Source organism: Leptonychotes weddellii, chromosome 3 (genome assembly GCF_054177405.1).
Source record: "Leptonychotes weddellii isolate Sample4059 chromosome 3, ASM5417740v2, whole genome shotgun sequence".
Classification (NCBI taxonomy): domain Eukaryota; kingdom Metazoa; phylum Chordata; class Mammalia; order Carnivora; family Phocidae; genus Leptonychotes; species Leptonychotes weddellii.
This window is the reverse complement of record NC_138371.1, coordinates 60,441,054-60,461,343: the sequence shown is the minus strand read 5'-3', so window position 1 is coordinate 60,461,343 and position 20,290 is coordinate 60,441,054. Positions and strand designations below refer to the sequence as shown.

The 20,290-nt window shown below is 36.1% G+C and overlaps 1 protein-coding gene across 1 annotated transcript in view; it reads left to right on the top strand.

Moving 5' to 3' along the window:
- The first annotated feature begins 7,882 nt into the window (after positions 1 to 7,882).
- The window catches only part of LOC102727007 (sodium channel protein type 2 subunit alpha), a 71,092-nt gene continuing 58,684 nt past the window's right edge, over positions 7,883 to 20,290 (top strand). Inside the window, exons 1-3 of the mRNA XM_081815475.1 lie at positions 7,883 to 7,988; positions 9,616 to 9,933; positions 10,800 to 10,918. Coding sequence (XP_081671601.1) covers positions 9,667 to 9,933; positions 10,800 to 10,918 — 386 coding nt within the window. The 5' untranslated portion in view covers positions 7,883 to 7,988; positions 9,616 to 9,666. The remainder of the gene's footprint in view (positions 7,989 to 9,615; positions 9,934 to 10,799; positions 10,919 to 20,290) is intronic.

Sequence of the window (20,290 nt, the reverse complement as noted above, 5' to 3'; positions counted from 1 at the left end):
CTGCTGAGCAGGGAGCCCGATGCGGGACTCGATCCCAGGACTCCAGGATCATGACCTGAGCTGAAGGCAGTCGCTTAACCAACTGAGCCACCCAGGCGCCCTGTAAATTAGCTTCCTAAAAAGATAAGCGACTATGCCAAAAGAAGGACATCTAAAGAGCCATAGCACCTTTGGCTTGAGTGCCTGGACCTACAAGGTAACTAACTTAAAAAGGAAGAGATGTTTCTGGACAAATGTTTTGACATATTTGCTGAAAATATACTGTTTACAATGTGAAAGTAACAAAGACAAATAGATTCTTTCTTGATCCTAAAAAGGCAGGAAGAACAGTTCTTCAGTGTCTTCTTACTGCAGTCTAAGAAATAGTAATTAATTGTATTTTTAAAACAAGCCGGATTTTATCGGTATGATCCTTTTTTACTGTGTCCTCTCTTTGACCTCTTTTGATCTAGTGATACCAATGCAAGTTATGTCTCATTTTTAATTCAGTACCATGTATGTATGGAGAAACCACATGATGCAATGGGCACTGGAGACTGGAGGGTGGTCAGCAAGCCCAGACAAGCTCCCTGCCCTCTTGGGGCCCAGAGCCAAGCAGGAACAGCCACTGATCAGGGAGACAACATGTTCTGTGAACACCTGGATGTTGAGTTATCTTTAATCCAGAATTTATGTAAAAAACCTTAATAATTAAATTCTGTCTTCATTTTTCTTCTCTTAGTAAGAGATAATTTGATGCTCCCTGTTTTTTTTTTAATATATATAATCATATAATCTGGAGGTTGGAAGTATTTTGCTTTTATATGTTTCAGTTATTAGCCCAGACAGGCATGATTTCTACAGTATCTACTTGAATCTTTCTGGTAATTGAGAATTATTTCTTATTAAAAAATAGTCACTTTGTTTAAGGCAGGTCTAAGAATTTGAACATTATTGTTTATATTAAATCAGATTTTCTTCCTATAACATTCATATTTGTCTTTGATCTGTCCTCTATGGTCAGAAGAGCCTTTTGCACATCTAGGCCCCCTGCAACATGACAGCTTGTTTAAAACTGTGTCTCTTTGAAATTGTCTGTTATCCAGTTCTTTTACTGAGCATCTACTATGTGCAGGGTATTGCTTTATGTACTTCAAGAGTCACAAAGGGAGTATATCATAGCCTTACCTCAAGGTAATTACATAAATACAACAAATAGTGTGTGAGAAGCAAGTGCTATTGAGTTTGAAAAAGTGAAAGGCCATACCCAGCTGAAAGGATGTAGAAATATTCGTGGGAAATGTAACATTTGAGATTTAAAATGGCTATTGTCTTGTCAGGTTGAATTGTAGTGAATTTCAGGTTGTAAAAACAACATAATTAGCAACTTGGAAGTAGAAACCCAGAGATCAGGGTGCAAGTTTAGGAAAACTTGAGCAAATTATTTCCTCTTTACCATAAAGTGCTAGTAGAGGTTGTCATTGGAAAGGAAATTTGGAGCATTCTTTAAATGTCAGGGAGAGGACTATTTTTTACTTTATATGAATGGTCATGGAGAATGGTTGAAGATTCTTGGATGAGGGTGACAAATATAAGTTTATAGTTTCATTAAGTTGACTTAGAAGTAGTTTTGGGAATGAATTGAAGCAAAGAAAAATATATATATAGGAATGCATTAAGAAAAATGGCACTCTCTACTGTACATAGAGTGGAAATTCAGAAAAGGAAGAAGAGATTTCTTAAAGTTTTTCAGAGCAATTGCACCTGAAAAATTTAAAGATTGGGAAAGGCAAATAAATGACTGTTGAACTGTCTGGGTTGGTGAAATAAGCCACAGAGGCAGAAACAAGCATGCATGTGTACATGCGCATGAATGTAGTGTGTGCGTGTGTAGTGGAGAGGAGAGGCGGTGGAGAGAGTAGTCTGACTTTTGTTAAGTAGTCTGACTTTAAGAAAGGTAAAGTAAGCTCAAACAGTGGAGGGGCCATAAAAGAATGGCGTCCCTTACACTGCCCTGTATAGCTGAAAGAAAGAAACAAACTGGAAACCTGAAATTAGGCTGGTGTATGACACATAAATATATACTGATGAGAAAAGAAAGTGTCCTGACTGAAAAGAGCAAGAGAGCTTCTGAATAATATAGGGCTACAACTGTTAATTCACCAGTGATTTACTGGATGATTTATCTCAGGTGATGTACTATGCTGGACATTGTGGAAAAACCACAAAGAAAGATGGGTTCAGATAAGAAAGATGAGATAATAGGGGAGATGGGTTTTACATGGATAACTTTAATAAAAAGTAGAACTGACAAACATCACTAAGATGTCTCTGAAAAAAGAAACCAGCATTTATTTAGTATCTACTATGTCCTAAGTATAGTGCTTAGTTTTTTCTTATAAATTTATTTCATAAAACTCAAAATGAGCCTTGATTTCTACTGATGAGAAAACTAAGGTTCAGAGAGTTTAAATGTTATTCCAGCAGAAGTCAAGATCACCACACAATAACGTGATTATAAGGGGAAACTCAGTTATATTGTAGGTCAGCAGTTTAATAGCAGCGGGCTTATGGTATTGTGAAAATACCTCAGGTATAGATAGGGATCCAGTGACTTAAAAAATCAGACATATTTCACGTTACCCTTCTCAATTGGTGTATCAATGGTACATTTCTCCAAAAATGGGATGATGAAGCATATTTAGAATTTGAAATCAGACACATGTGAGTTTAAATGCTGGCTCTGTGTGGCAGTCCCTCCTTACAGCCTCCATAAGCCCAGATCACCACCACATTAGAAAAGTGTCAACAGCACTACTCCCCTTACAAAATATCACAAGGATTAAATGAGATAACGAATATTGAGAACCAAGTAGCGTGCCAGAATTTAGACCATGTTAACATGACATGAAGACACAAATCCATGGTCTCTTGTGGTGTCATTCTCTCATATCTAGTTCTCTCTCTGTCTCTCTGAGGTGCACACACGTACATACACACACTCATGCACAAATTTTGTATCTAGGATATTTTGGAATGTAGCTATTTTTTGAGCATTGTTTTTCGTTTCGAAGACCTTCTGCTCTTGGCTCTGCCTACTTGTTCTCCCCTGGGGATGATGCCTGGACATTCAGATCCACTACCCCACTGAGGAGTTTAGAGGCTGCTTTTTTTTCCTCCCCCATTGAAGAAGGTGAGGGCTGAGGGGAAAAGTTATAGGTAGAGGTCCTCATTGAAATGGAAGGAATGAAGGAATGAAGAAAACTGAGCTGGAAATATTCAGACATTTGGAACAATTTTCCACTTTTATGGGGAGGACCATGCCTTGGGAAATTTTCTTGCTTGCCTATTAAATCCAGAATTGGAATTCTGTGATTCTAGCAAATCTAGCCATCAAAAATAAACAAATATGTAATCAGAGTAGAGGTGGCCTTCCAGCTGATAAATCATTTAAGAAGGGTTAAGGGAGTTCATGGATGTCTACCAACATGCATTTAATATATCTAAAGATTAAAAAAGAATGTAAAACTGTGTTGCCAGACTATCTGCAATAGAATAAAATTACTTGGATAAAGATAGAGGCATATGTCATTATATGTAATTTATTTTTTCCCAGGAAAGTTGGATGTAAAGTGATTATTTCCTACACTGAATACTATTTCTCAGCGATCATCACGATCATGATAATATTGGTGTGCTTATCTGTTAAAGAAAAAAATAATGTTTAAAAATACAACAGTCATTTAAAGGAATGCCTATACTTCTAAAAAGGATATTGCCCAACAATTATACTATGAATATAAAATGATGAAAATAAGTTTTTTCATATTGGAACTAACCTTAGAATTGAAAGAAAAATGATGATTTATCTGAATAGTACATACCAAACCTATGTCTTTCATTTTCTATTATGTTCTGATCCTAATCTATAGTGGAAAAACATGTCTAAGTCTGGTTGTTCAGAACTTTCTCCCTTTTGTCAAAATCGTTAGTTACAGAAATGAGCGAGTGGATTGAGGTTAAAGAGAGAAAGATGTAAAAACACAGTAAGTGACAATCAAAAAGTTCCTGAAAAAATAGATTGAAATCTATGGATTAAGTAAACTAGAAAATACAAAAATAAATCTTCAGATAACATTTAGCAAGTCTTTTCTTAGTTTATGTTTCCAGCATTATTCTAATGTAATGAAGAAAACTAAAAATTAGTTGTAAAATAGGATTAAAAAATAACTTTCAGAAAGACATTTCTTAGTCTTTCTCAGCTTTCTTGAGTAAAAATCCTCTAAATTTTCTGAGCACTTATCCACAATCATTAATTATAACATAAACTATTATATAATTGTTTCCTTGTCTGTGAGATTAAATAAGCCATTTTTTTTTCAGTATAAGTTGAACCTTAGAGTAATTATTCTAAAGTGAATCTTTGTGGAAAGAAATTAGAGTCATATACTATTTTTACTACATATCTTTGTTTTATAATTACTTTATCTTTCAGATAACTCTATTATTTTTGTAGATGTCATCTACAAAATGGCTTATTTTATATTTTAATTTAGAAAATTAATGTTCCTCTTTTATAAGTGAGAAAAATTTTTAAAAGACGGGATTGAAAGGCAAAAAATGTTATCACTATTTAGAAATCTAATTCATAATATTCATTCCTTTCTGACTACTTAATATTGTTTGCCTTTCCAATTACTTATGAGTCTTCCATATATAATGTCTGGCCTGAAAAGTTCTAACGTAAAATCACCTGTCTGCAAAGCAATGCAACTGAATGAAGTTTAAAAACTTCATGTAACATGCCATTTAGCATTCTCATAAAATGTCAGTTTGGTGTTAACAAGAGCAAATGGAAGAAAAGCTAATGTGCAAGCCTTCTGAAAACTTCATCCTGGGAAATCAGAAATAAGAGACTATGATTCTTATTTCAAATCTATATTGCATAAAAGTATTTTTAAGATGGAAAAAATATTCACATGTTGCTCATCATATATCTTGGATGTTTTGGTAAAACATTTTGTGTTCACCCTTTTAAATATCCTAGGACACATTCACTAGCTAGGACTGATGGTACAGAAATGGGTGACCCTACAACTACCACGATGTCAAAGAAACTGCCCATTACCTTGGTGTTCCTGATAGCAAGTGGTTCCTGGAAAAGGCTGGAGAAGCATTGCATAATGGTTAGGCCCGTGGATTCTGTGGCCGGAGAACATGAGTTAGAATTCTGTCTCTGCTATTTCCAGCTGTGAAAACTTATGCAGGTTGTAAATCATTTAACCTCTTGGTGCCTCAGTTTCCTCATGTTTTAAATGGGGATAATCACAGCATCTATTTCATCAAGTTGTGATGAGAATTAAATGGTTTTATAGTTCTTAAAATAGTGCCTGACAAAAATAGTGCAGTATGTGTTATTATGATTAACCTCCCCCCAAAAATACATTTGGCAAATCACTTTGTAATTGTTTTACTCCTTAATTTATTTTTTTTAATTAGAATCTTGTTATACAAAAGCCTATTATTATGCATATTTGTAAATGAGACCAGAATATTCATGTGTTCATTTGATAAGTGAAGCTAATGCTCATCACAGAGATTTGTGGAATATATGATTACAGTAGGACAACTTATTTTGGGGAAAGAGTCTTCTAACTATCTTGCCAGGTTTCTTAGTCTTTAAGATGGTATACATAGAAGATATATTTTTTCCTAATGAAAATGGTAGAGCAAGAAAATATGCTATATATATGCACACAACATTTTCTAACATATCTATAACATATTTTCTCGCTTTACCATTTTCATTAGAAATATATCTATATATACATATGTTTATATAGATATATATATCTTCTGACATTTATAATATTACCAAGTATTGAGGCACTGCAAATATGACCAGTATGCGACTAGAGTACACACTTATTGTTTTTGTTGACAAGCATCCATCCACCTCTTGTCCAATAATAGTATTCCAACTCTGCTTTTGAGGGATGTTCCTATACCACCACCACAATCCTGACTGTTCATAGGTTTCAAGCAAGGTTTCCTTCTAGTTCCAAGGGTAAGGCATTTGCTTTAGGGGAGGCCAATCAAAGCACAAAGCACAGCATTACCTAGGACTGAGCAATTACTTAAGGGATGGGCATGTTACCCACCTGGAGCAAGTGAGATGCAATGAGAGTTTCTCTGGTTCTTTATTCCTATTGGATTTAAGTCTGGAAGGTTGGGAGGCTGGAGCTGCTATAGGACCTTACTACAATAAGGGATGAATCTCTAGAAAATCTATCACCATGGAAGTCAAAGCCAAAGGATGCAGCATAACTAGGTGCTGGTAATGTCAGCTGTGTTCCAGAATCATCCTATGCCTAAAGCTAGCCCTAGACAATAAACCTTGAACTAATGAACTTCCTTTTCCTTCCATCCTTCTTTCTTCTCTTTTCTTCCTCCCCTCCTTTCCTCCTTCCCACTTTCTTTCCTTCCTCCCTTCTTTTTTCCTTTCCTCCCTTTCTTTGTTTCTTTGTTTCTTTCTTTCTTTTTTCCTTTTTTTTCTTTCTTTCTTCTTTCTTTCTTTTTCTTCCTTCCTTCCTTCCACCCTCCCTCCCTCCATCCTTTCTTCCCTCCTTCCCTTTCTTTCTTCCTTCCTTCCACCCTCCCTCCCTTCCTCCCTCTTTCTTTCTCTTTCTTTCTTTCTTTCTTTCTTTCTTTCTTTCTTTCTTTCTTTCTTTCTTTCTTTCTTTCTTTCTCAAGCCAGTGTGAGTCATCCTTTTGTCTCTTATAACCAAAAGAGACCTGCTAGAGTGATTAAAAAATTATTTTTGGCTATATCTTCTCTATGTTTAGTTCCAACAAATACATTTTCTAATGAAAATGATGAAACTAGAAAATATGCAAAATTTATTGATTTAATAATTAGGACTGTTTCTGGTTATAATTGGTACCACTGCCTGGTTTTTATTTAATCTTTATTTCAGGCTTTAGTTGCATGAGCGAGTGTTTCTTTTTATGACTGAATAAAGTTCACACATGTTTGGTGTCAGACTTTCAGTTTGAATCCTGTGTGTATGATCTTAGATGACTTGTTCTACCCCCTGTGTACTTCCTTTCTCCAGTTTTCAAATCAGGATCGTGAAAGTGTTTATTTGATAGGCTTGTGGGGAGGATGAAATGATATGGTGCATGCAGACATGTCAGCCCTATCAGTGACTGGCACGTAGTAAGTCCTCAAATCATCACTATATCACTAATTGAAGGATTGGCATTAGGATTTCACTGGCTTTTCAGTTTTATTCTGGCTGCTTTTCAGCCACTAAAATCAGAATTTAAATGGGAGTCTCATCAGGGTTATTTTATTTCTAGAGAAAGTTTATTTGTATAGCACAAAGACCATCTCTGTTGAATTAGCAAAGCACTTTGTTGGAGTTCAGATACTCTGGGGCTGAGGCTAATGTTAAATTCCACTGTATGTAAGACTTTCATTAATATAATTGCTTTTTTATGAGTTTTTATTTTTAACATTCAGTATTTACTTTCTTTTTTTACTTTTAATTTGAATTATTTGTATTGATTGAATGACTTCTGGCTTAGCAAATAAAAAGTATAAACAGAAGCTTAATCTGTTAGCAAAATTAATGATTGAAATCAGCAAAGTCTTAGCGTTTTGTTCTAAGAAAAGCCTGTGAAAAATCAGAGCTCCATTAGTGAAAGCTTTGGGCTGCTTCAAACACAGGGCTGTGTGTACATACACTGTGAGGGGTTTCTCTTCGCAGTTCCCCCGCCCTCTAGTGGTAGTTATAATAACGCCATTTTGTAGTCCCCAAACAGGAAATGCCTGTTCTTACTTCAGTTACCAGAATCCTTTTACAGGAAGTTAGGTGTGGTCTTTGAAGGAGAATTAAAAAAAAAAAAAATGAAAAAAAGAAAAAAAGAATGATGGAATTTTAGCTGCAGTCTTCTTGGTGCCAGCTTATCAATCCCAAACTCTGGGTGTAAAAGATTCTGCAGGGGTAATGTTTTAATATTCTTATTATGCTTATTCTCTGTGATGCTTCTCTACCTTTACAGTAGAATCCTTGGGGGAATCTGCAGAGGACCACTTTCATTTTGAAGCTGCTGGCTGCATGTTTTAGCATGTCTCTTCTATTAGAGCATCCAGGCATGGCAGTTTCCTCCATGGAGTATGCATGGACCGTCTTCATGCCTATGTCTGTCGAGGCATGAGGGTCTCTGGGGATGGGTAAGGTAAATGAGGGATGTTTTGGAGACAGTGTGATACTGAGAGGGCAGTCTGCTAGCTAGTGGCTGAAAGGTCCTAGTCTACTTGAAAAAAAATAAAAATAAAAACGATAGAGTAGCTTATGTTATTTTAAATTTCCCTGTTTGATCTGGCATATGCTACAGAAGTGATCTGGATATTAATGCATTTACTCTTTGAAAATGCACTTCATATAATTAAATAGCAATTCTCATTCCTGTAGGATGGGGGTTACAATGGATTGATATTTTAAAAAGAAGGAAAAATAGATAAGTGATTGTATACAGATGGTATGCAGGAGTTAAGCTTTTGGTTGTATGATTTCAAAAATCATAGAAACTCTTGCCACTGGTTCAGAGATAACATTTGGAATGATTGGTGTGCTCTGTTAAGTTATATATGTTAGTCCGGTGAAATATGATTAGATTACAGTAAGCCTCCATTTCTATGGTAAAGACCAACAAATAGGAGTTTGTTTAAAAGATAAACTATCTTAAACTTGTTATTTTTTCAAGTCTACATCTGCTATTTAGGTTTTTATGAAATGGTTTTTTTTTAGGTTTTTATGAAATTTTCTCATTTGAGAAAATGAACTAATTCTACAGTATTTCCTAAGTACTGCAAATTTGTTAATTTAAGAAACAATTATACTAGGTAGCAGCAGGTTGCTCGGCCAGGGGGGTCCAAGATCCAGACCTCTGACGTGGATGACTTCCTGCCCAGTTTGGCAGGAGCTGGATCCCTTCCTGTGCAGCTTCCAAGCAGTTCCAAATGCAATCGGACATTCCCCGCTCCTTCCTGCTCCCTTGCTTTCAAGCAGTATCTACCTATGTTTCCATAGCCTGGCATTTCAGGATTTCCAGAGCTCTTTACCAGGTGCATTGATTTTGAATAAGCTATTAAAGGTGGAAAAGTAGGCCAAAAGGAACATGGAAAAAATGGAGAGGTACATGCAAGATCCTTGCATAGCCCAGGTTCTATAATTTTGGGTGATTATTCATCTCTTGTTTTGGATCCCTGATATTTTTTCAGAAAGGATGCTGAAAAAGATGGCTGCCAAAATATTCACAGTGAAACAGCAAGCACAAACCAGTATCCTCCATTTCCGAGCTCTGAATTGGTTATTTTCACTTGAAACATTTTGGGAGTGGGAGACTAGATTACCTCATAGACATCTACTGAATGTGAAAGACAGATCTCCACGCAAGCAAATGAATGCATGCATGAGAATCCCGTGAATACAGCTTCCTTAGTAAAATATTGCAGAGAGCTTAGTTTATATATTTTATCTCAATATCATGTTATTGCCACAGTTACCTTTTATCCTAATGACTGTTGCCTCTCTCTCTCTCTTCTCTCTCTGTCTCTTGTTTCCATAGCACTTTCTTATGCAAGGAGCTAAACAGTGATTAAAGGAGCAGGATGAAAAGATGGCACAGTCAGTGCTGGTACCACCAGGACCTGACAGCTTCCGCTTCTTTACCAGGGAATCCCTTGCTGCTATTGAACAGCGCATTGCAGAAGAGAAAGCTAAGAGACCCAAACAAGAGCGTAAGGATGAGGATGATGAAAATGGCCCAAAGCCAAATAGTGACTTGGAAGCAGGGAAATCTCTTCCATTTATTTACGGAGACATTCCTCCAGAGATGGTGTCAGAGCCCTTGGAGGACCTGGACCCGTACTATATCAATAAGAAAGTGAGTTTTTAGTCAAGTTGTCTTTACTTCCCCCACTTCCTAATTGGTTCTGGACTAGTCCCACAGATGTCTGGTGAAGAATGATGTGCCTCCTCCCCTTTGTCTAAAGCATCACTAGGATGCTGGGTGCGCTTGAGCATGTAATGGACCCCTTATCCTACAAGTCTTTTGGAAGTACTCATTTGAATCTACATTCCCAGGACAAACAGAACTGAAGTGGCATCATGCAGTTGGGTAAATGAGGAAGGGCAAAAAGTGATGAAGCAAAAAGTGAAAACAAGGGTTATATTATATTTCCAGAAATCGTATTTAAATTCCTTTTTACAATCTCAAGCTCTATATAAGTTATTTTGATCAGCAGCAGGTTTATGCCTTCATTACCTGTACTTTGCCCTTTCCACGGCTCTCTGCAGGAGAAATAATAGTAGGTGACTTAAGTACCCCCAAAAGAAGCTCATCCAAAAACACACATGGAAAACTCTGAAGTTCTCATGAAAATTTTTTGTCAAAATGAAGAAGTAATCAAAGTCTCATTTTTATGCTTTTTGTGCATTACAAATATAGTTTTAAAATACTGATATCAAAACTTGATAAAAGGTGCTAAATTCCTACGGAGCATTGACTACAGGTTTTTGTGGTTTTTTTCCTCCTTTGAATCCTTATGTCACTTACCAAATTTAGGAAAGTTAATGGTGCACGGAAAGAAAAAGCCCCTATCATCATGTTGTATGTTGGTAATTAGTGTATTACTATAGTATTTTATAAGGCAAAATTTTAAATGATGGTCTTACCTTTCTCTTAAAATGTTCTTAATTTTAATATTAAGATCCTAAATTCTGTTTTATATGTTGTGTTTTCTCTTTCAGACATTTATAGTATTGAATAAAGGGAAAGCAATCTCGCGATTCAGTGCCACCCCTGCCCTGTACATTTTAACTCCCTTCAACCCTATTAGAAAATTAGCTATTAAGATTTTGGTACATTCATATCCTTTTTTCAAATAGTTGCTTTATTATGATTTTGTTCTTTGAATTATTGATCTGGGAATTTAAAAAAAAATATGTGGTTGGCTATGTTATGTGCTCTTCTTTTTTTCTTTCCTCTTACTCAACAGTTAGCATATTGCAAATGGGATTATAGGTAAGTGAACCCCTTTTCCTCATCTTCTGGTAGTTCCTCTCTTCCCGACTCTTCTGCTTCCTTCTGAACTGCTGCTGCATCTAAGACTTCTTCATTAATGTTGATCATGTTGCCAGGCTCTCCTTTTATACGTCTTCCTATTTTACAATGTTTTGCAATGGGTGAACTCCATGAGCTAATTTTCCTTACTGCTTTCACATTTGGAAAATATGTACATGATCTGAATTGCACAATTTTATATCTTTTTGATCTGAGTTGTACTACTTTCTGCTTTTTATTTCAGCATTTGAAAGCTTTGAGTTAGTAAATGCTTACAGTTGTGATTGTATACACACTAGCCTTTCAGGTATCTCTCCAATTCTTTTCCCCAATAGCATCCTACTGGGGAAAAGATTTTCTATTTTCTTTCTTTTTTCTTTTCTTTTCCTTTTCTCTTCTCTTCTCTTTCCCTCCCTTCCTTCCTCCCTCCCCCACTCTCCCTTCCTTTTCTTTCTCTTTCTTTCTTTTTCTTTCTTTCTTTCTTTCTCTTCCTTTCTTTTCTTTTCTTTCTTTCTTTTTCTTTCTTTTCTTTTCTTTTCTTTCTTTCTCACTTGTTCCTGTGTTTTATTCAAGTCAAAGATTCTGCTACAACTGTCTCTCTCCAAAGGCTTATTGTCTGTAAAACCACATACATCCTCATTTTATTCTTCATTCTCCTTATTGAAGTAGCAACTTCCTAGAAATGAGATTGATGACACCTTGGTGGGAGATGGTAATTTGATTTACTCTTAGAAGTTAAATAGAGTAGTTGTGAATGAGAGGTTTTATTTTAGGTGAAGGACAGTGGTCTGACTGACAGCCAGCCCTGGGAAAACCAAGGAAGCAAAGGTTTGGAAGACTGGGGCTTTGCCAGGCAGGGGCATTTACAGGAAGAACACTTAAACCTTGGGATGGGGACTGATATGCATCAGGAACCAGAGGTAAGGTTCCTGAAGGGGAAACTGAAATCTAAGCAGAGTCTCAGGGCAACTTTTAACGTTGTTTCTTCTTTAGAAAGAGTCATTGCCTTGGATTCCATGACATGATCAGGCCAGGGATTCCAGGACATGGTAAGACTTTCGGTGTAAAAACCTACTTCCTCCAGTAGTCCATGAAAATGTTTAAATTAGATAAAGTGAGGAATTCGGGGTGTGGGATAAGCTTGGTACCGGGAACTCATTTCAGTTCTGGATGGAGGGGCTGTAAATCATGTCCCCAGACTTGCCAGGCAGTGTGGTAAATGACATTTTCAGAAGCATGGCATTCTAGAATTCAGGCTCCCTTTAACATCTAGTTTATTCCTCTTCCTCCCCTATGTCCTTTGCATAGACATCAACATACTTTAATTCATTATTTCTTTTATGCTTTAAGATTTAATAATTTTTTGTGAATTATCTAAAGGAATAACATTTCCTTACTTCTATTTTTCAAGAAAATAACCCATTGTATGGAGCATAAAGGTCTTTAAGTTAGCATTAGAAATGAATAATAAAGTTGAGATTTAGATTTGGGTCTCCTGAATTATAAATTATGGTCTATTATTATGTTTTGGGTATTTGTAATCTTTGCATTAAATAAATCTTTCCATAAATTATTTATCGTATTATCAGATAACTGTACACCCTTTATGTAAATTTTATTTTTATATGAAATTATGTGAAAACTCAAACTTATGTCCAATGCTCTGTTAAGAGTAGATAACTAGGAGAGTATGCATTGAATAAATAAGGGACTAATGAGTCAGAGGCTAGAAAATTAGATGCAAAACAAGTAACAAAATGGGAGGTCTGAATAGGTCAGAAAAAACTATTTTGTCCTGAATCTGAGTGATGGGATGGAATTAAGAAAGCTAATAAAGAAAAAAGCAGTTTTTATTTTAAACCTTTTGTGTGGGGATCATGTATTTTTTTGAAAATGTCACGAACACGATCATCTCTAGGAAGTTAGGGAACCCATGAGTCCTAATTTAAGACCCTTTGAGAAAAGAGACTCCCAGTGACAGAGGACAAGGGCAGTTTTAGAAGTTTTGATCAGAGGATCCAGGCATTAAGGACAGAGTTTATGGTGGGGGCTCTCTGAGAATTGAGACAACTTGAATTTGAGGGTTTGCACTTGCTTCCCAGAAGAAAATCTTCAAGGGGCAGAGTTGCTTGGAGGCCTGGAGTGATGTTAGTTATGTGAAGGCAGCCAGGGAAATCTATTAAGATTTGCTAAAGTGAACGGTTAGATGCTTACAAATGTCTGATAAGCCACAAATTTCTTCTAATGTAGAAAAAGTAGATTTTTAAAAATCTCTAATTTCCTGAATTAAAATATTATATTTCACATATTTCATCTTGGACTAAAGATATAAGAAAAGAAAAAGGAAGTGGACCAAAAGTCTAAGATAGATAAATTCTTTAGTCTTTTGGCAATAGTGGCATACTTGGTGGGAGAGCCTAGTAAACTTTGATGCATATAATACTGTAGGGTTTGCAAATGATTCTGCTAGTGATTTTGTCTTTTATTCTTCTCAACACAAGCCCTACACTCAAATCCTGGTTTTCTGACTTGAAGCACATGCCTTTTGCTGTAAGGTTAAAATGCTTGGAAATGGTGATGGCGGTGGGTTTGGGCACAGTTAAGAGGTCATTGTGTATTTATTATCATTAATTTATAAACCAGAAAATGCCCGTTCGCAATAAAGAAATTTGTATTTTAAGCTTAGACTAATATATCTATTTCCAAAGAAAATCCTGTCTTGTTTCTTAAAGAGCTGTTATCTTCATTAGGAGCTGTTGAATATCAAATTAGCTTTGTTTCTTGACTTTGGCAGAATAAGAGGTTATGCTTATGCTTACTATATTTGTGCCAGGGTGTATTTTGAAAGCTGAAAATGCTTTTGATATGCCTAATATCTTGTTTTGCTAGTTAAATAAAATATGGTTATATTTTCTAGATAGTAAACATGTTAAAAATGATCCATATTCCTAAAATTCCTTATCAGAGTTTTAAATGTTTCATGTCAGTTTTTATTATTTTAGCTTAAAATGCATATTCCACCTTATTTTGCATTTGTCACTCATTCATTTGTTCATTTGCAAGTATTTACTAAGTACCTAATGTATGGCAGGTGTTCTTCTAGGCATTAGATGCAACACTGCACAAAACAAAGTTCCTGCTTTCATGTAGTTACATTCATATATCTATGTGTGTTTGAGAGGAGAAAGATGAGAAAAATAAACCATATGTCAACTAGTGATAAGAGCTTTTAAGAAAAATAAAGCTGTGTAAAAAGAGAAGAATGGCAATGTACTATTTTAGATCAGAGAGGTCCTCTCTAAAAAGATACCATCTGAGTAGAGATCGGAAGGAAGGGAGAGACTGAGACATGGAAATCTAGGGGAACGTTAAGTGTAAAGAGAATAGCAAATGTGAAGGCCAAGTATAAAGATAGAAGTACAACTGGTATGTTCAGCAAGGAGAATCAGCAAGGAGTCCAGAGTGATGGGGTGAAGTGGGAAAGGCAGGGTGTAGTAGGGTATGAGGTCAGTGAGAGTGGAGGGCAGGGGCTACAGTTGTAGGCCATGATGAGGACACCAAAGTCACTCTGAATGAGATGCAGAGTGATGGCTGAAGGATTTCCAGCAGAAGAATATCATAACCCAACTCACATTTTATAAATACCACTCTGGCTGCTGTGTGGAGATTAGACTGCGTGGAGGGAAAGTTTGGGAGCAGAATTGATTGGGGACCTCCTGCCATAATGAAGGCAAGGGACGCTGGTGGTTTGGACTACGGTAGAAACAATGAGGGTGGCAAAATGGCATCGAACTTAGATGTGTTTTGCAGAAGAGCTGATAGGATTTGCTGAGCAATTGAATTAGATTTGAATGTGGTTTTTTTTTTATATTTTTAAAGATTTTATTTATTTATTTGACAGAGAGAGACATAGCGAGAGAGGGAACACAAACAGGGGGAGTGGGGGAGGGGAGAAGCAGGCTTCCCGTCGAGCAGGGAGCCCGATGCGGGGCTCGATCCCAGGACCCTGGGATCATGACCTGAGCCGAAGGCAGACGCTTAACAACTGAGCCACCCAGGCGCCCCTTGAATGTGTTTTTGAGATGGCTGTTAGACATTCAGTGGAGGAGCTGAGTACTTGGATAGAAATACAGATCTGGAGTTCAGGAAAGGGCAGGGCTGGAGATAAAACTTTGGGAGACATCAGTATTTAGATGGTATTTAAAATCATAATAAAGACTGCGACACTCCAAATCACACAACTAGTGCGGACTGCCTGTCATCCCCGAGTGGGAAAATGAAAAACAGCTTTTGGTATCAGAAAACCTGGATTCAGACCCCACCTCTGAGATTTACCTATTGCTCTATGACCTTGGGCCAAGGTATTACAACTGTTTTGAATCTCAGTTTCTCCATCTATAAAATTGGAATCAAATTTTATACATTAATAATAATAAAATGTATAAGTACCTGGCATCGTGACTAGCAGCTAGTAGGTACTTGATAAGTGGTTGCTATGATAGCTGTTGTTGGTTGTAGTAGCTACAATTCTAGCAGCAACTGCTGCAAGATTAGTAAAGGAAAACTCTCATATTGTTAAGGAATTCCACAAAGAATTCTGTATAAATCACTGCTTTCTTCCGGCTTCACATCGCGAAGAAAATGTTTATACGGCACCAGAGTTTGGAGCTGTCAGTGACTAAAACACAATGTGATTGTGCAACCTTCTCATTTTGCAGACGATTTAATTAAGTCCCAGACGTGTTTACTCCCTTTCTAAGGCTACATTTTGTATCAGTGGCAGAGCTAAAACTTCAGACCAGGTCTTCTCATTCTCAGCCCCGTGCTCTTTGCATTTTCCACCCAACAGACGAAAACTCTCAGATACAGTGTACTAGGTGCGCTGCCAATATCGCTGTCTGTATGTGTTCTAAAGGTTATTTTCAGGGGCTTCAACTTACTATTCATTAAAAAAGAAGTAGGCTTTTTAGTTCATCCCAAAATTATATGGTATCCCTGTAGAAATAAAAAAAAAAGTTACGGTTTTCCCTGCGAAGAAGTATGTAGGCCTGTAGGAGAGGAAGGGGAGCAACTTACAATTTCCATGTCCCTTGCTTTTAATGCTCAGAAGTCATCATGCATTATCACATAGTTAGGAAGATGGTTAATCATAGAATGAAACAACTCCAGAGTTAAAAGTATATAGGTGACATTTAGTTAGTATTTCTGCTAGCTTAGAAATGTGCACTGATATGTAGAAAGAGGCCTATCCTACTCTGCTTTGAATTTTCCATTTTTATGTTAAGAAAACAAAACAAAACAAAACTCTAACATTAAACTGTTTTCTCCCTCTAGTTTAGAGTTAAAAATTCCTCTGCAGCGTCTCTGGATATTATAGAACATTACAAAGGCCCTGAACAGATTTACAAACAATGACTTTCCCTTCTTTAAGAATAATAAAGAAATGCCCTACATTTTATATTCAATAAGCAAATGATTAATAGTAATAAAAATAACTGTATCCTCTAAGGAAAGCATTAGTACTGTATTTACATAAGAAAACTGAACATCCAAGAATTAAGCAACTTGCTGAAGCCCATGTGGTTGGTAAAGGATACATCTGGTCTGTCCTTCAGTGCTTTAAATTAATTATTATTTTTTTTTTTTGGTGCTTTAAATTTAAAGCTCACATTGCTCCATCCTATCTACACGGAGCTAGGGGTAGGCATGCCAGTATTTTAAATATTCAGGTTCCATGTCAAAGAGTACATAAACCATATTCAGTATAAACTTGAAGTTTCTTTTCATCATATACACACAGAAAATATTTTAGATTTGCCAACTGGCAGAATCAATCAAAGGTTAACACATTTTACCTGGTATAAATAAGTTAATAGATTAAAAGGATCATTTTTTCCAGAAATTATTTAAGGTTAGTCTGCCTCTATTATATTTTATATACCAAGGTTCTTAAGGAAATATTGTTCTTAAGGATACATTGTTCTTTTGAAAAATATATTTTGTTGAAGTCTTGGCCTATATGTTTAGAAAATAATGTAGGATTTACATGTTTTATTACTAGTTCTTGCCCCTTGAAATCTGCCTTGATGTGAAGTTTCTGTACTTTTTCAAGGTGCGGTATCACCAAAACAAAATCCATACCTACTTTTTTTTTATATCTGTATATTTATTATGATTATCTGAAGCTATAAAAAGTCACTCACTAAATTCCAGGAATTTTAAAAGTATGTGACTGATAAAATTAATCCACAGTGATTTTTAAAAATTGATGAATTCTGATACACACTCTATTTAGAGATACCTATTAAATCAAAAGCAGAAAACCTAACTCTGGTTATCTTTTATTTGTTTTAAAAGCAAAATAGTTTTATTTGCTTTCCTTTTCTGAGTGTCTGTCAGGATCTTTAAATTAGTGTATTTTTTTATAATTAAAAGGATACTTGTGCAATGTGGAAAACTCCTGTTTGAGCATAAATGCTTTATTAATTGTGACTTATGGGACAATAATCACTCTTTCTATTGTTTAGTAATATTGAAATTTATATTTTACTTCATTACATATAATTAAAATCTACCATTATAAAGAGTAAATATTTTTTAAGGGCCATAAAACCATGGCTCAGATCATTATGTGACAAAATCCCAGGAGGCTATTAATTTCCACCTATGTTTGCCTTCTGCACACTCTTTCAAAAAACAAAGTGTAGAAACTTGTGTACTCAGTATACATGAAGACAAATTTCATGCTGTATTTTTAGACCATATCATATCAATACATCATCAAAAATCATTAAAAAGGAAACATGTTATTCCATTTAGTAATAAATGAGTTGCAAAATTTATTTCATTCAATAGTCAACTGACTGTGCAAAATGGCCAGGATTTAGTGGTGAACACTACAGACATGGTGTCTGCCCCCACGAAGTTGACCGTCTAGTAGAAGAAAAGATCGGCGTTAAAATTAGTCATTGGAAGAATAATATAAGATGCTATGGGGATATATAACTGGTAGACCTAAACAGGTGAGATACTATGGTAAATAACTTTCTACTAGAAATCTTTTTCAAAATAAGTACTAAAGAACAAGTATGAGTTGGCTATAGTGTAGTAGAGAGCATTTCCAGGGAGAAGAGGTGGCATTTACAAAGACCCTTATTTGAGCAAGAGAGTATTTCATTAGGTGACCTAAAACAATTACAGTATCATGGGAGAGTGCAATTAAGAGTAAAGAAAAAAAAAAAAAACAACTAAAGAATGCAAAACTAGAGGAGTAGACGGGTCAGACCTTCTGGAATCTAGACTGTGTTAAGACATTTGATCATTATTCTAAGAATAGTGGAAAACTATTGAAATCATCTGAATTACATTTACACAGGTCATTTTAGCACAGTATGCAGAATGTATTGAAAAGAACTAAACATGGATTCAGAAAAACCAGTTTGGAGGAGACTGCAATAATCTAAGTTATACTTGGTGGCACTGGACTATGTAGTGATGTGGGGATGTAAAAGTGCACTGAATCCAGTGCCAGCAGATAGAATTGACAGTATTTGGTGCTAAATTGGATGCAGAGGTTTAGGGAGAGAGAAAAATCCAGGATTGCTTCTAGGTTCCTGGCTAGATCATGGGACATTTTATAAGATACAGAGATGTCAAAGGAGCAGTATGGGTGGGGGGAAGGGGAGGGTAAGATGAAAAGATTTTTACTTCCGTTTTAATACTCAAAATCTTTTAAATGATTTTGAAGTATCAATGAGATACGTAGTACAGATGCCATTTGAACACTTCACTGTGTAGAGTTCAGAAGAGGCGTCTAACTTGGAGAGAAGTAGTTGAGATGGTGGGTACATAAATGACATGTGAACCTATGTTTGTTGATGAACTCTAACTAGGATGAATACAGCAGGAGAGGGGGAAAATGGCTGAGATAGCCTATCTCCTTTTCCAAAAGGAATTGCAACATTTCAAAGGATGCAAAGAAATTGTTGCATCCTCTGGTTAGAGAATTAGGATTTCAATAAAGGGAAGGGAAGAAAACTTAATGAAAGAGGGAAGAATTTTCCTTGCTGAATACTACTGAGAGAGCAAGTCAAATAAGAACAAAATTGCCCTTTTGTTTAATGACAAAATATGAAGAGTCTGACATCTTTAGAAAGAAAAGCTAGTAAGCTGAGGATGTGCTGGATACATGAGCGAGAGAAAAGATAAACGGCTCTTTCAAGAAGTTTGGCTGTGAAATGGAGAAAAGTTAGGGCTGTAAGTACTTTAAGAGGATTCGGGATTATAAGAAAGTGTGCCTTCCCCCAAGACAAGAGAGGCTTAAGCAAGTTTATATTGATAGGAAGCTCCCAATAGGATGAGAGATAATAAAGATAAAAGAAAAATGAGGTAAGAGATTTCTGAAGTATCCTGGAAAGAAGGTGTCCGGAGTATGAGTGGGGGCATTGAAGACTTTCCCCATTGAAATAGGAAGGAAAGAAGAAGGGTAGGTCCAGAAGTCTCCAGAGAAGTTTATCAGCTTAGGGGTGGGAAATAGAGATCTGGCAGTCTGATGCTATCTATTCTCTCAGGGAAGTAGGAAATAAGGACATCAGCTTCAGGTGGGGAAGGAAGGAGGAAGAGGGTTGGAGGTCAGAGGAGACTGGAGAATGTTTGAAATTGTCTTTGCAGAGGGTAGGAGATGGAGTTAAGTGAGAAATATGGGGCTGTGTAGAGTATTGGCCAGGTTCAGAACCATGAATTTAGAATGGTTTCAATCTGCCAAAAAGAGTTGTTTTCTCCTGTAGGACCTAGCAAACTAGCAGACACAGAAGATCTAGTTTTATATACTAATAGCAAATCATCTTACATTTTATCTTACTTTTTGTTTATTTCTAACAATTAAGGAAAAATAGGTGTTTCTTCTTTGAAATGGTGTTTTTCTTAAAGTGTTCTCTAGGTTCTAGTGCCCTCACGTGGCTGATCCACGTCATTCACTTAGGACTTTTTTTTTTTTTTATGTGGATGCATTTGAACAAGCTGAGAATTAAGCAAGTGCCTTATATCACTGCTAGTAAAAACGAAAAATGAATTATGGCTTTGGCTAACGGCAGTTGTAGGTGCAAAGAAACTTCCATTATAGATTAATGCAACATTGGCTACTCACTGTCCTATTTTACTGTACTTAAAATCATGTTAC